This window comes from Sphaeramia orbicularis, chromosome 1, assembly GCF_902148855.1.
Source record: "Sphaeramia orbicularis chromosome 1, fSphaOr1.1, whole genome shotgun sequence".
Taxonomy (NCBI): domain Eukaryota; kingdom Metazoa; phylum Chordata; class Actinopteri; order Kurtiformes; family Apogonidae; genus Sphaeramia; species Sphaeramia orbicularis.
In genome coordinates, this window is record NC_043957.1 from 7,305,919 (window position 1) to 7,321,542 (window position 15,624).

General features: G+C 41.7%; 1 protein-coding gene across 2 annotated transcripts in view; it reads right to left on the reverse strand.

Annotated features, from left to right (window-relative positions):
• Positions 1-15,624, reverse strand: part of LOC115433727 (E3 ubiquitin-protein ligase DTX4-like) — a 31,287-nt gene that overhangs the window by 7,732 nt on the left and 7,931 nt on the right. For both annotated transcript variants that reach the window (XM_030156382.1, XM_030155577.1), the window contains exons 3-4: positions 9,199-9,413; positions 7,628-8,523 (exon numbers count right to left, since the gene is read on the reverse strand). In XM_030156382.1, the coding sequence (XP_030012242.1) occupies positions 7,628-8,523; positions 9,199-9,413 (1,111 nt within the window). The remainder of the gene's footprint in view (positions 1-7,627; positions 8,524-9,198; positions 9,414-15,624) is intronic.

Here is a 15,624-nt window from a genome sequence, read left to right on the forward strand (position 1 = left end):
TGTTCATAACAGCATCCTACCTTTGACCAGGACATGTCTTTAGAATTCTACTCCAAACACCTAGTTAAAAACTGTTTCTTCCAACTATGCAACATCTCCAAACTCAGATCTATGGTGTCCATCAATGAGCTTGAGATGATTGTTCACGCTTTTGTGTCTTCTGGCTTAGACTACTGCAACAGCCTGTTCACATGCTTAAACAAGGAGCTGGCCCGTCTACAGTTTGTCCAGAACTCTGCTGCCAGGCTCCTGACCCACACAAACAGGAGAACCCACATCACTCCCATTCTTAAATCTCTCCACTGGCTCCCTGTTCTATATCGTCTTCATTTCAAAATTCTTGTGCTAACTTTCCGGGCCCTACATGGCCAGGCCCCTGCATACATTGCTTCCCTGATCCAGCCCTACAGCTGGGCTCGTAGCTTGAGGTCTTCAGGACAACACCTGCTGATGGTTCCACACACCTGTTTTAGCACACGCGGTGACAGGTCTTTTAAAGCTGTGGCACCACGTCTATGGAATGACCTGCCTCTACATCTACGGTCCATGGACTCTGTAGAGAGCTTTAAGAAACACCTCCAAACCCTCCTGTTCAAAAAGGCTTTTCAGTCTCCCACCTGACCCAGGGCCACCACAAACTGATTACACTCTATGTATTCATCATAAAGTACTCCATGTGTCGTCCCCCACCCCCCCCAGTCTCTCTATATCTCTATCGCTCTCTCTTTTCTCCTCCTTTACTCTCTCTCTTTAACCCCAACTGGTCAAGGCAGAGAGCCATCCTTCAGGAGTCTGGGTCTGCTCGAGGTTTCCGCCCGTTAAAGGGAAGTTTTTCCTTCCACTGTCACCAATCACAAGTGTTTGCTCCTGAAGGATTCTGCTGGGTCTCTGTAAACTTAATTTGATTCTGATTTGAATTGATAAAGCACTTTGTGACTCTGTCTGTGAAAAGTGCTCTACAAATAAAATTTACTTACTTACTTACCTGTATAGAACCTACAGTGCCTGTGTGTGTGTGTGTGTGTGTGTATATATATATATATATATATATATATATATATATATATATAAATAAATGATTTATTGATTACACTGGTATGCACATTTTTGGAAATTGTCTGCTTCCGAGATAAAATTGGCTAAATCTTACATCTTTTGATAAGATGAACTGGAAAACAAATGATTAAACTGCTGACTGGCTAATGCTTCCAATATATTTAATGACACAGTTTGATCATGTACGTACATGAACAGAAATGTTGCGATGGACAGAATCCTTCTATCTGAAGTGTCCAGTGTTACCCTGGGAACCATTAAACTGAAGAAGTCTCATGACTTATTGGAACTAAATGTATAATGAAAATATAAACTGAAACATCCCTTAAACCACAGTTGTTCAGTCTGTGCGTGGTGCTGTTTGGTTTGGCTCTGGTCTCTTATTTGTGTTGTTTCCATAGTTTGGCTCCATCTCTGGTTCCTCAGGTCAAAAATATGAGACCATTGGATCCAAGTGTCACTCACTGACACTGATAAAAGCTGCTACATATGACTCAGATCACTGCTGGCTGTGGTTTATCCAGTGGAACAGAGTGTAGAATCCACTGGTTCAGTGGAACAGAGTGTAGAATACACTGGGTTCCAACCTGTTTTTACTACCGACTCCATTTTAACATCACACATTTCTGTGACAGTCAATCCCAAACTGTGGTTGTGAAACTGAAGCACTGTGGTTCTGTTTCTCTGTGGTTCTGTTTCTCTGTTAAATGTTCATTGTGGTCAGGTTCAGATGCTGCAGCTCTTTCATAATTCATAGTTTGAGTTCTCGTTTCTTCAGTATTAATTGTCAGCCTTGTAAATCCAAGGTGGACTGACTGTACATATCCTGACCAAGGAAAATCTAGTTCTCCCTTTGTGCAGTAATCTACACCTGGATTTACTGCCTCCGTCCACAATAATATACATTATATAGACTAAATGTTGTCTAGCATTAACCTGGATTTGAAACAGAGGATAGAAAACTATTACAGGATCAAAAACTAATTAATTTTAGCAAAAAAAAAAAAAAAAAAAGTCGCCATTTTGAATGTCTGGGGTCAGCAGAAATTTGTGATGTTAAAATGGGGTCACGAGCCAAAAAAGGTTGGAAACCACTGCCCTAACCCTAACCCATTCATCATGTCAGTCATATCATCTACCTGTGTGAATGTCTGAAAAGATTTCCTGTAAAAACCTACTGTTATTCAGTCCTATTCACAACAGCGTTGGCTGGCGTTACAACATGACTGAGCTCATGTTTCAATTCCAAAAATATTCCAGCATTTGTTCAGATTAATGCATTAAAGGAGTTTCAGATTCTAAAGTCTTCATACAGTTTGATTCACCAGCTGAATGCTGGCTATAAATAAATATGTGTGTCAGCTGATGACGGCAGGAAACCACCTGTATTAGATCTGTGACGACCATGTGACCTCACACACACTAAGCACCTGTTGCCAGTGACTAGATCTGTTGATGTTGACTGGGCTGCTGTGTTAGCAGGAAGCATCTTACAACGGGAGGTAGGGTTAGGGTTAGGTAGAAGAGCAACCAGTGGGATGAGTCAGCTGGGATCCTGGATAAGCTCCACACAGCTCAGTAACACACTGTCCAAGTGCCCCACTGATGGACAACCCTAACCCCACTGATGGACACATGACAACCCCATCCCTAACCCCACTGACGGACACATGACAACCAGAACCCCAACACCAACCCTAACCCTAACCCTGTTCCTAACCCTAACCCTGTTCCTGCAAAAAGAAGAAAAAGAAGAAGATGAAGAAAAAGAAGAAAAAAAGAAGAAAAAAGAAGAAGAATTACTTGGCTTGGGCCTAAAAAGAGGAGAAGCCTGAGAGCTTTAGGGCTGGGATGACCCCTCCCCTTCTGCTGGGGGAGGGTCTCTTAACCTCCCACGACCCCAGCTCCTCCCTCCTCCTGGATCACACAGTCCTTCCCTGGAGCCCAGATGGACATCAGCTGGACCATTGACACACCACACAATAACACACACCCACACAAAGACCCACAACCTCACACACACTCACACACAGTCACACAAAGACCAACACAACTGGTTTTCCCACTTTCCCATGCTGTGTTTCTTCACTAATTTATGGATCAACCCTTCAATGGGACATCCAGCGGGTTGTGACGTGCACTTTTCCAGGCCTGTGTTCAACAAACAAGACACTTTAAAAACCCTTGATGCAAATTCATGCAGCGGACAAACAGACGGGAAGGAACCCAAACACAAACACAACACTGTGTGGTCAGTCTGTCTGCTTTAGGACACAAACACACAGATTCAACAGGACTTCCAACAGTTCAGTCATAGTAGAGATGGACCTGTATGTTTTTATCCACAACTAAGACCAAACCCCTAAGCCTAACCCAAACACCAAACCCCAACCCAAACACCAAACCCCTAACCCAAACACCAAACACCAACCCAAACACCAAACCCCTAGCCCTAACCCTCTAACCCACAGGTGCCAAACATGTGGCCCGGGGGCCAAATCCGGCCCGCCAAAGGGTCCAGTTAGGCCCTTGGGATTAATTTGTGAGATGCAAAAATAGATATTAAGAAATTAACAATCACTTTGGTTCAGGTTCCACATTCAGACCAATTCAATCTCCAGTGGGTCAGACCAGTAAAGTTCTATCATAATAATCTATAAATACTCACAACTCCAAATTTTTCTCTTTGTAAATGTAAATATTTTCATGTATTTACACTAAAACAAAGTGTAATTTCACAAAAAATGTGAATAATCTGAACAAATGTGAAGAACCTGAAATGTCTTAAGAAAAATTAGTGCAATTTTAACAATATTCAGCCTTATACTAAATGTTGTGTGTATTTGTAGACCCGCTGTGATCTGTACGTTATAATGAACATGTGGAAATGATAAACTGAGGCAGAATATTATTAAAATTACACTTATTCTTTCAGTTTGTCCAAGTAATTCACATTGTTTGAAAGGACAGTTTGTAGATGTAAACATTTTCATTGTTTAATTTTACTTTTTTCACTGTAAAATACGGAGAAAAGTTTGGAGTTGACATTATTTACATATTATTATGTTATTATTTTAGTGGTTCGGCCCACTGCAGATCAAATTTAGCTGAATGTGGTCTCTGAACTAAAATGAGTTTGAAACCCCTGCTCTAACTCTAACCCTCTAACTCTCTACCCCTCTACCCCTCTAACCCTCCAACCCTCTAAGTCTAACTCTCTAACTCTGGTTTTTCTTCACCACACTGTGATCAGTTTGCTGACTTGGAACAGTTTGCTGACTTGTTCCTTTGTCTCCCCCCCCCCCATCACCACCACCCATTCATTCCCATCTGCCCCCCTGCTCCATCTTGGGTCCTGTCTGGGTCTGAGACTCTGCACACACATATCTTCAAACCCCCCCCCCGACATCGTCTGGGAGTAATAACAATGACTGAACCAGTGTCATTGTCTCCATCAGCCCTTTCACACACCAGTCACATTATGAATATGACATCTGGATCAGTTATTATGCTGATCAAAACTATGTTAGGGACTAAAACTATCACCAAACAAACACTTATTTTAGTTTTACTAAGTGTGCTTTATGTGAAATTGTACACCTTGTCAATCAAATCAATCAAATTTTATTTATATAGCGCCAAATCATAAACATAAAGTTATCTCATGACACTTTACATATCGAGTTGGTCAAAACCAGACTTTAAACTCTAAGCTTATTATGTCTATAATGCCATTTTCGTCTTGTTTTTTTCTTTTCCAAATATTTTAAACCACAAATAACTGTCTGGTTTGTCTACATACTAAAATATCAAAACAGTGAAAACAAAACTATGTGTACAATTATAAACTAAAACTTCCAGAATTAAAGGCCAAACCAAAACAATCAAAACTTACTGAATTAACTAAGACAACTGGGTGGTTCAACATAAGAGTGTTAGCAATAAAGAGAGAGAAATGTAACCTTAAGCCAAAAAAACAAGAGTCAGAACTAATAAAAATCAACAGACTACGAAGTAACAGAAGTAGAAGAAAAAATATTGAAGGGAAAGTCTTCAGAAGGATTCGTGAACAGAGAGGGGGAGGAGAAGGCTCAGCTTTGTGCTGCTAATGTGGTTACCGTGGCGACCGACAATGAAGTTTAGAGGGGCCCGATCTGCTGAGACGCCACGGCAAGGGGGGGGGGGGGGCAGGGAACAGCAAATCTACCAAACAGTTGGAGCATGGTTTTGTCCAAAAGTCCCATTGTCTGTGTTTCTAAACTGAAACAGAAAAAAAACAACCCTGGCTGTAGTTCGACTCACTGACGTATGACGGCATCGGAAACCTTTTGTTTTCTTTGAGAATCAACATTTTCTACAGGACACTATTGTAATGGCAAGTACACATATATTCCATATAAGTTTACATATATTCTATATTTCATATAAGATTGTTTGAATTTGTCTGTATTATATGAGACTTGTTAGACAAAATGCTCATATTGTACTTTGTGTTTTGTCGAATGATGACACCTGTGTGGAGGAGAGGTGCTTTCTCACAGACATTTATCATGGTCACCTTATCTCTTTCCTGTACTCCCAGACACCAGCCCGACAACTTTTTTAACTAGTTTTCTTATAAGAGACAAAGACTTAGTGTAATTTTTTGTACATTTGTGCAGACAGCTTGCCTCTGTACGATCTGTACCTGGAGCTCTAATTAAAATTGCACTAAAAAGACACTGATAGTCTAAATGACCATTTCTTATTTTGAGGATGAATGAGCAGAGAATTTTTTTTCCATAACACTATATAACAAAATACTCCCACAAATGTGGGCCATTGATTGCAAACAAGATTTGTTCATTTGCACTAGGGATACACCAATACCACTTTTTTTCCAGACCGAGTACAAGTACGAGTACTTATATTTGAGTACTTGCCGATACCGAGTACCGATACTAGTCCTTAATAATCCCATTCCAGTTGTTAGTTCCTTTTGTAAATGTGCTTTATTGTTGTTGTCATTAGTCTGACTGGAACAAAGTGCTGCTACTGACATTTAATGTGTTGGAATGAGCGTTTGTCAATTAATCCACCAGGGGGCACCACTCTGAATTAACCATCCTGGACAAATACCACGAAGAAGAGTAAAGTTTCATGAAGAAGAAAGTCAGTAATAACAAACATGGAGTCGACAGAGGTAACACTAATCTGATACTAATATTGCAGCGTTTTCTCTGGTAAGGTTTAAAAGCTTAGTTTCAGCAGGTAGAGAAAAGAGAAATGAGCCATAAGTTTGGTTTTTACTTCTGCTGGCGGCGGTCCGCACCGCTCCGTACCTCCATAGTATTATCAGTAGGATGGAAACCGGCCCTGCTCTGGGTAGTTGTCCTAAATGTGTCAGTAGTTTTCTTCTAACTCACACAGTGGCTCTTTGAACAGATCCTCTACCTCCACCGCTGGTATTCTCCATCTGGGTGCTCATCCGCCAGCACCTGGAAAATGGATGGAATGTACGCAGAGGATGGACAGAACGCTGCGTCCGTATCTGTCTGAGTCTTTAACGCTACTTGCAGTCAGTGTTACTTTTATCACTGTCATTTATTTGGTTAAATCTCCACACTCTTCACGCTCCCCACACATTATTCCTCCTCCTCGTAGCTGCTGCACTGAACTGTGAATGTCACACGGCCGTAAGTGGTATCAGTGCAGTTGTATCGGATTACTTTTGCGAGTACAAGTACACACACTGAGTATTGGAGCCAATGCCCGATACTGGTATCGGATTGGTGCATCCTTAATTTGCACACACAAAAAGTAATTTTCCTAATAAATTCATTCAAGACCATGTTGCAAAAATTAGTACACCCCAATGAAAGTCTTAGGAGCAAAGCTAGACTTTAAACTCCAAAATTATAAAGAACAGGAATTCAATCACAGGTGAGTCTAATTACTCATTAAACAGGTGTCAAACAGACAGCTGACTATAAAAAGGTAGTGCTTCACAAAGAAAACCCCATTCCATTTAATGTGATCAGCCATGGCACCACATGGAAGAGAAATGGCACAAGACCTGAGAAAGAAAATAGTTTCTTTACACAAAGGTGAAGGCTACAAGAAGATCAGCAAAGCTATAGTCATCAGTCCGAATACTGTAGCAAAAGTGATCCGAAAATTTAACAAAGATGGAACTTCAACAGAAGTTAACACCTCGACAGGAGCGTCTTCTGATGAGAAGGGTTGAAGAAAATGGCCATGCAAGTTCACTGCAGTTAGCTAAAGAGGTAGAAAGCCAAACTGGGGTGACTGTTTCCCATGACGCAATACGGCGCGTCCCACTGTGTCCCTGTGTGTCCCAGTGTATCCCACTGTGTCCCTGTGTGTCCCACTGTGTCCTGATGTGTCCCTGTGTATCCCACTGTGTCCCTGTGTGTCCCACTGTGTCCCGTCTGTCCCACTGTGTCCTGATGTGTCTTGTGTGTCCCAGTGTGCCCTGTGTGTCCCACTGTCTTCCAGTGTGTCCTGTGTGTCCCACTGTGTTCTAGTGTGTCCCTGTGTGTTCTGCCTGTGGTGGAGGATTTCTACTCACCCTGATGCTATGAGTGCTCTGGACTGGGCCATGGCGATCCGCTGTAGCGCTGGTCTACTCAGCCCTGCTAAGCTAGATCTCTGTGGTAAAGGGGCGTGGCACATTGTTGCCGTGGACAATGATGAGTGCTGTGGCTTCATCACCACGGGCGACGGAGATGGCACTGGAGAAGGAGGCGTGGTCACGCTGCTGGCGGGGGTAATTAATGTGGCAGTTGGCACCGACTCACCGGCTGACAAGGAGGAGTGTTTGGCTGAAAGAGGCGGAGGGTTGACACCAGGGTTGGATGATGGCGGCTGAGGGGGCGGGAGGGACGGGGGAGGCGGCCTGTTGGAAGACGAGCTGATACCCAGGGAGGAGGTGCCAGCGGTGAGGGCGGCCAGCGACTGAGCAAAGAGCTGTGCGTTCCTTCTGGGAGAGGCGGTGTTTTTAGAGATGGCTAGGCCGTGCGGCAGCGTTTGGTAGTAGTTGGAGTTGGAGTTGGAGTTCTGCTGCTGCCCTCGTCCCAGAGTGGCCGACTTAGACGGACTCGCGGAGCTAGAAGGCGTGGCTACGGCGTTCTTGGGCCTCTGCATGGTTAATGAGCGTCTGCCCAGAGTCTGCAGCCCTGCTCCTCCGCCACCTCCTCCTCCTGTGGTGGTCTTCACACTGAGGACCAGCATGCACTGCTGGCAGGAACAGGGCTGGCCAAGTCCACTAACTGACACCCCCCCATTGGGGTAGATGGCGTTTCCCACTCCCAAGGTGGCACCGGACACTCCAACACCAAGCAGGGCTCCAGTGAGGCCTCCCCCTCCTGCGCCTCCTTTTGGTAAAGGCAGAGGTCCGGACACTAAAGGGTAGGCCATGTCTGCACGCCTCTGGATCCTCCGACACCTCTGGCTCTGTCTGTTGACCTGCAGCAGCACATCACACAAAACCTCCTCAAGTCTCATCAAATAAATCGATCCAGATACAAAATGGGATTCTGCTGAGATTGTCTGCCAGTAGAACCTATGCCACGTTTCCACTATGTAGTATCAACTCAACTCGACTTGGCCTTTTTGCGTTTCCATTACGAAAAAGGACCTGGAATCTGGTACCCTGTACTAGTTTTTTGGTATCACCTCTGCTGAAGTTCCAGGACTGGGGACCAGATACTAAAAGGTGACGTGTAAACACTGCAGACCACTGATTGGTCAGACAGTTGTCTCTGTGACCGGCCGTTTTAAAAAAAAAAAAAAACACAGATGCAGGAGTTTACAGTAAACATAGCGGTAGGTTAATCCACATGATGACAGTCTTCAAAACTATACCATTAGTCAGGAGATTCAGTCTTTGGTGGCCAACATAAAAATTCAGCATGAGTTTGATGAGCAAACACACAACAAGCGAGTTTATCAGCAACTCTCTGAGCAGACGACACAGAAGTAACGTGCCGCATTGCTATGATGTCCAGGTACTGTAAAGTCGGTAGTATCCTGTAATGGAAACGGTCTCCAGGAATAGGACCTGGTACCAGAGTTGCGTCGAGTCGAGCCGGTTCCACGTAGTGGAAATGCGGCACTAGATTCATGGAATACTGCACATACCTGTGTCATGTTCTGATAATCGATGAGGTAGCAGAAGCCGAGCGGTGTGAGGTCCAGGCACGTCTGCTGGCGGTTGTGAGCGCTCTCGATGGCGATGGCCACCTCCATGTCGTAGGGCGTCCACGTGCCTGCGTCGTTCTCCCATTCCCACTGCCAACCCTGACCCGGGGCTGACGCTGGGTCATAAAAACTCCTCCGCACAGGACGGATGGTTCCTGAAAATAAAATGGGAAGGTCACCACCAAGAATTAGGAACTCTACTGTACGTGGGCTCAGGATAAATGTCATGTGGTGGTGTGTGGAAGTGCCTTTGCCTAACATTAGTGCAGGTCTGCTTGTGACCATGTGCACAATACAATATAATACAATACAGTACAATAACCAGAAGTAGGGATGCACCGATCCCATACCAGTATTGCGCATTGGCTCCGATACTCAGTGTGTGTACTCGTATTCGTACTCATAAAAGTAACCCAATACAACCGCACCGATACCACTTACGGCCGTGTGACATTCCCAGTTCAGTGCAGCAGGTACGAGGAGGAGGAATAATGTGTGTGGAGTGTGAAGAGTGTGGAGATTGAACCAAATAAATGACGGTGATAAAAGTAATGCTGACTGCAAGTAACATTAAAGACTCAGACAGAAACGGACGCAGTGTTCTGTCTGTCCTCTGCGTACATTCCATCCGTTTTCCAGGTGCTGGTGGATGAGTACCCAGACGGAGAATACCAGCGGAACTGTGGAGGTAGAGAATCTGTTCAAAGAGCCACTGTGTGAGTTAGAGAAAAACTACTGACACATTTAGGACAACTACCCAGAGCTGGGCCGGTTTCCATCCTACTGATAATACTATGGAGGTACGAAGCGCTGCAGACCGCTGCCAGCGGAAGTAAAAACCAAACTTATGGCTCACTTATCTTTTCTTTTCCTGCTGAAACTAAGCTTTTAAACCTTACCAGTGAAAACGCTGCAACATTAGTATCACATTAGTGTTACCTCTGTCGTCTCCATGTTTGTTATTACTGACTTTCTTCTTCTCTAAAAACTTTCTTCTTCTTTGTGGTATTTGTCCAGTATGGTTCATTCAGAGTGGCGCTCTCTGGTGGATTAATTGACAAACGCTCATTCCAACACATTAAATGTCAGTAGCAGCACTTTGTTCCAGTCAGACTAATGACAACGACAATAAAGCACATTTACAAAAGGAACTAACAACTGGAATGGGATTATTAAGGACTCTTATTGGTACTCAGTATCAGCAAGTACACAAATGTAAGTACTTGTACTCGGTCTGGAAAAAAGTGGTATTGACGCTTCCCTAACCAGAATATCAGAGCTCTTATGAGGACAATGAAACATAATGCTCCTCTTGTTCAATGATCAAGGTTCACTACGTTTTAAATGGTCTAACTGAAGTTTAACAAGTGAAAAAGTAGGTGGAGCTGACTAATACCCCTGCCCTGTCACACAACACTGGGCCCCTCCTGCTCACTAATACCCTGCCAACCAAGGGATTCATTTAGTCATAATTTTCAATCTTTTCAAAAACTTTTCAAAAATGTGTAAAAAATTTTTTTTTTAAATTTATCAAAAGGCATATGTAAAGAATGTGTGTGAAATTTGAAAAGGTCGTGACAAAATTCCTCAGATGCCCGAGTTCCCTCCCGACTCTGAATGTAAACACATGGTTTATGGTGGATGGAACTAAGAAACTGTTCACCGAAATGCAAGAGATTCAGCTGAGTAACGACAGACAGACTTACAGATTCATGATACTGAGGATATGACTGAGGTTTGACAGATTGGATGAAAAATTGGTCACAAAAGTCTCCTGCACCTTTAATCTGATGAACCAGGCTCTGACTCCATTCATTAATGCTTTAAAATCAAATAAACAAAACTTGCAAATTGTTGCTGCATTGGAAGTTTGGTTTTGTAGTGACAAAGCATTGGCTATGTCCATCAATTACCCTACATCCAACAAATCTTTTTTATTTGTAACATCACCACTCGTTGATAGTAAATGCTTAAAACATATACTAATGACACAGCCTAACAATGTTTTCACCACAGCAGCGAAGCAGCCTTATACGTTGTCCCAGTGGTGCATTTGAGGGCGTGATCTTAAGAGATTACACACAAAACACCTACAGAGCTAATGTCAGGCTTTTCTGGGGACAAAGATAGGTTGTCCTCTATGAGATACAATCTTGGTTTGACTTAGAGTCAAACACAGGACATAGATAAAAACATTTAACTACACACAAAATACAATAATGCCATTTGTCACTCTCAACACCCACATCTCTTGGTCTCCTGGTTTATTCATACATTCACAAAGAAATGTCCCTTTAGGGATCAATACGGCTTTGCATCAATCCTTTTATTGTTCACATAATGGAACGAGCATTTCTTCCTTCTTTAGTGAACACCTTCATTGCTGTGGTTTACTATGGAAGTAAATCTGTGTCATCAGATTTTGAATTATAAAAGACATTGAATTTGTAGTACTGAAATTTTTTTCGCACTGAAATTAAGTATCTGGATTTTTTTTGCACTGAAATTAAGAATTTGAACTTTTTTTGCACTGAAATGAAGTATTTGAATTTTGTTTGCACTGAAATTAAGTATCTGAATTGTTTGTCACTGAATTCAACTATGTTCATAAATTTCAAATTTAAAAAATTCAGATGCAAACATTCAGATACTTAATTTCAGTGCAAAAAAAAAAAATCAGTGCTAGAAATTCAATGGCTTTTATAGTTCAAAATCTGATGACACAGATTTACTTCCATAGTTTTCAGCCAGCTGCCATCATAACTACTTGTCCCTGTTGATTCTTAACTTCTTAACAATATCTGTAATGATTAATTGCAAAACTTACAACCCCAAATAAAAAAGTTAACACTGAAGTGGACCAGCGGGTCCACTTCAATGACCAGCGGGGTTCCTGTCCACACATCCCCCCCGGCTGTGTTGGCCAACAGGTCACACTGACATGCTGGTTGTGGGTGCAGGAAACAGCGGACTGAGGCTCCGTCTGCAGCCGCTAGCACCAAGCTGCTAACATTAGCCATGGAGCTTAAAGGTGCGGGAGACTTTGGTGACCAATTTTTCATCCAATCTGTCAAACCTCAGTTATATCCTCAGTATCACTAATCTGTAAGTCTGTCTGTCATTACTCACCTGAATCTCTTGCATTACGGTGAACAGTTTCTTAGTTCCATCCACCAGAAACAAAACATGTGCTTACAAACTGAGCTGGGAGGGAACTCGGGCATCGTTGGATTTTGTCGCGACTTGCATTGTGGGAAGCGAAGGCTCATGCAGCCGCCTGACAGCGGCAGCTGGAACAGACACGACGAGGAAACGGCAGGAGCTCCCTTCCCCCTATGCATATTCCTCCAGCCCAGGGCTCTCAAACTCATGTTCTTTCAGGGGCCACATTCAATTTGATCTCCAGTGGGTCAGACTAGTAAAATAATAAAATCGTAACCTGTAAATAATGACAACTCCAAATTTTTCCTTTTTGTTTTAGTGGGGAAAAAAACCCATTAAATTATGAAAATACTTACTTTTATAAACTATCCAAAAAAAAACCTGAAAAAAATGAAGTTTAAATAAAACTTAGGAAAATTTAGTGCAATTTTAACAATATTCTGCCTCCACTTCTCATTTCTCCATGTGCATTATGGATCAGATCTACAAAGACACTAAACACTGAGGAACAGGCAGAAAAGAGTTCAAATTGTGCTAAATTTTCTTTAGACATTTCAGGTTGTTCATATTTGTTCAGGTTATTCACATTTTATTGTTACAGGATAGTTTGTAAATGGAAATATTTTCATAATTTAATGTTATTTTTTGCGCTAAAACAAACCAAAAAAATGAAATTGTTAATTCTAGATTTTTTGCTTAATTCAAGATTTTTTTGGCTAAATTTGAGATTTTCTTGGCTTAATTCAAGATTTTTTTAGTTAATTGATGATTTTTTGGAAGGCTTAATTCAAGATTTGTTTTTACTTAACCGAAGATTTTTTTTGGCTTAATTCAAGATTTTTTTTTTTACTTAATTGAAGATTTTTTTTGCTTAATTCAAGATTTTTTTGTTAAATTTTAGATTTTTTTGGCTTAACTAATTTTTTTTTTACTTAATTGAAGATTTTTTTTTGGCAATTAAAGATTTTTTTTACTTAATTGAAGATTTTTTTGGCTTAATTGAACATTGTTTTTTTACTTAATTGAAGATTTTTTTTTGGCTTAAATCAAGATTTTTTTTTCCACTTAATTCAAGATTTTTTTTTTTGCTTAATTCAAGATTTTTCCTTAATTCAAGCTAAATTTTTTTATTTGCTTAATTCAATTCAAGACTGTGGAATTTTTGCACTTAGCAAAAACATCCCACGGGCCGCATTGGAATCTTTGGCAGGCCGCATTTGGCCCCCAGGCCGCATGTTTGAGACCCCTGCTCCAACTGTTTCCATGTTTCAGCCGTTTCCACGTCGTGTATGTTTCATCCATATAATATCATATGGTTGCACTCCTGCTGCCGCTGCAGATGGCTGTGCGAACATCCCTTTCCCACAATGCGCGTCGCAACAAAATTCCTCATATGCCCGAGTTCCCTCCCGGCTCTGAATGTAAACACATGGTTTGTTTCTGGTGGATGGAACTAAGAAACTGTTCACCGAAATGCAAGAAATTCAGCTGAGCAATGACAGACAGACTAACAGATTCATGATACTGAGGATAAGACTGAGGTTGGGTAGATTTGATGAAAAACTGGTCACGAAAGTCTCCCGCAGCTTTAAGAGCAGCTCTCGTTCCACAATCTCCTCTGTGAAGTGAAAACAAATGTCCTAAACTTCAATGTCCGGCTTAAGTTTCCCATTCCAACTCTCCTCCAGTAGTGTATTCAATCACTATTTTGTGCATTTTCGTTGCTGGCTTCATTGAAAAAAAATCCACATGGTCGGTGAGGGGGGGGTTAAGGGTGGGTTTTATGACAGTGAATATATACTCCGAAACTTTACAGGGAGCTCTATAGAGAAAACGGCAACAAAAACAATGAAGAACAAAACGATAAAATGTTACACTCCACTTTACGTTCCACTTTAAGAACATCTTTGACCCTGTTCATCCCATTCTCAAACAATGTTTTGGATACATTTTGTTTTTCATTGCACAGTCAAACATTCACTCACAGGACTGAGTCTGGTTCTGACTGGAAAAGAATATGGACTCAAGCACCTGAGAGCACGTCTGAATGCATCCTCAAAGCATCGTGACTATGTTCACATCTGGCATTAGGGTTAGGGTTTAGGGTTGATAGGTTGATACTAATGTCAGGTGTGAACAGGACCATAGTGAACACAGACTGGTTCAGGGTTTAGGGTTGATAGTGAACACAGACTGGTTTCTCTGCTGTATCTGTCTTTATCACAGTCTAATATAAATGAGTTTTTCATATGTTGTTGTCAGCTGTTGTGCCCTGGAGGCCTGGGTGTGTCCATCTGTATAAACATGTGACTGTGCTAAGGTGTGTCCCATAGTTAGCCAACATTAGACACAAGGAGGGGTTACTTTAACGGTTAACAACTGTTTCAGGAATGTGGTTTTAATACCAAAAGAGCACTGTAGTAAATGAGTAAAAGTACTGCAAAAGGCGTCCTGGTACCAAACCAGCTTACTTCTGCTGTGAACCTATGGACATGTCGTTTTTCCCTAGTTCTTTTGTCCGTCTGAGAATCTCTGTTGTCGTGTTTCCCTCTACACGCAAACGCTAAAACGGAGATTTGCCCAAATCTCCACTTCGGCCCAAGTTTTTAGAAACCGTCTTTTTCGGTGCGCAAGCCATTGTTGTCAAATAAACAACAGGCACAAACGCAGAGATGTTCCCTGAAAATAACATTAAACATGATTCTTTTTGCTCTTTTCTGTCATAAAAACAATGGCTTTGTGTTCCTCATATGTGTGTGTGTGTGTGTGTTGGCCCATACTTCAATACAATAACTCAGATATGGCAGAATAAGTGAACAATATCAAATTCTCATTGCTTTATAATCTAACACATATTTTTCTTTACTCAATACAAAAATATTTTTAGACGCTTTTTTTTTTTTTACATAAGCAATATGTGGCTTCCATGTTAATTTATCCAAATCCATTTGAGTGTTTCATATTTCTATTTCAGGTTTGACTAACTGTAGTAAACTAAGTCATCATCACATGACAGTCATTACCCTGAGGATACGTGCATGAGCACGTGCACAAGCATGAGCTCACACAGTCACACATTCTGTGTTTAGGAATCCGAACCTAGTTTAAAAAGCAGAAAGGCTTTAGAAACCACCAGTGGATTCAACTTGTAATGATGGTAGATCTGGTAGGACTGAACAAGTCATTGAAATATTATATTCAAGG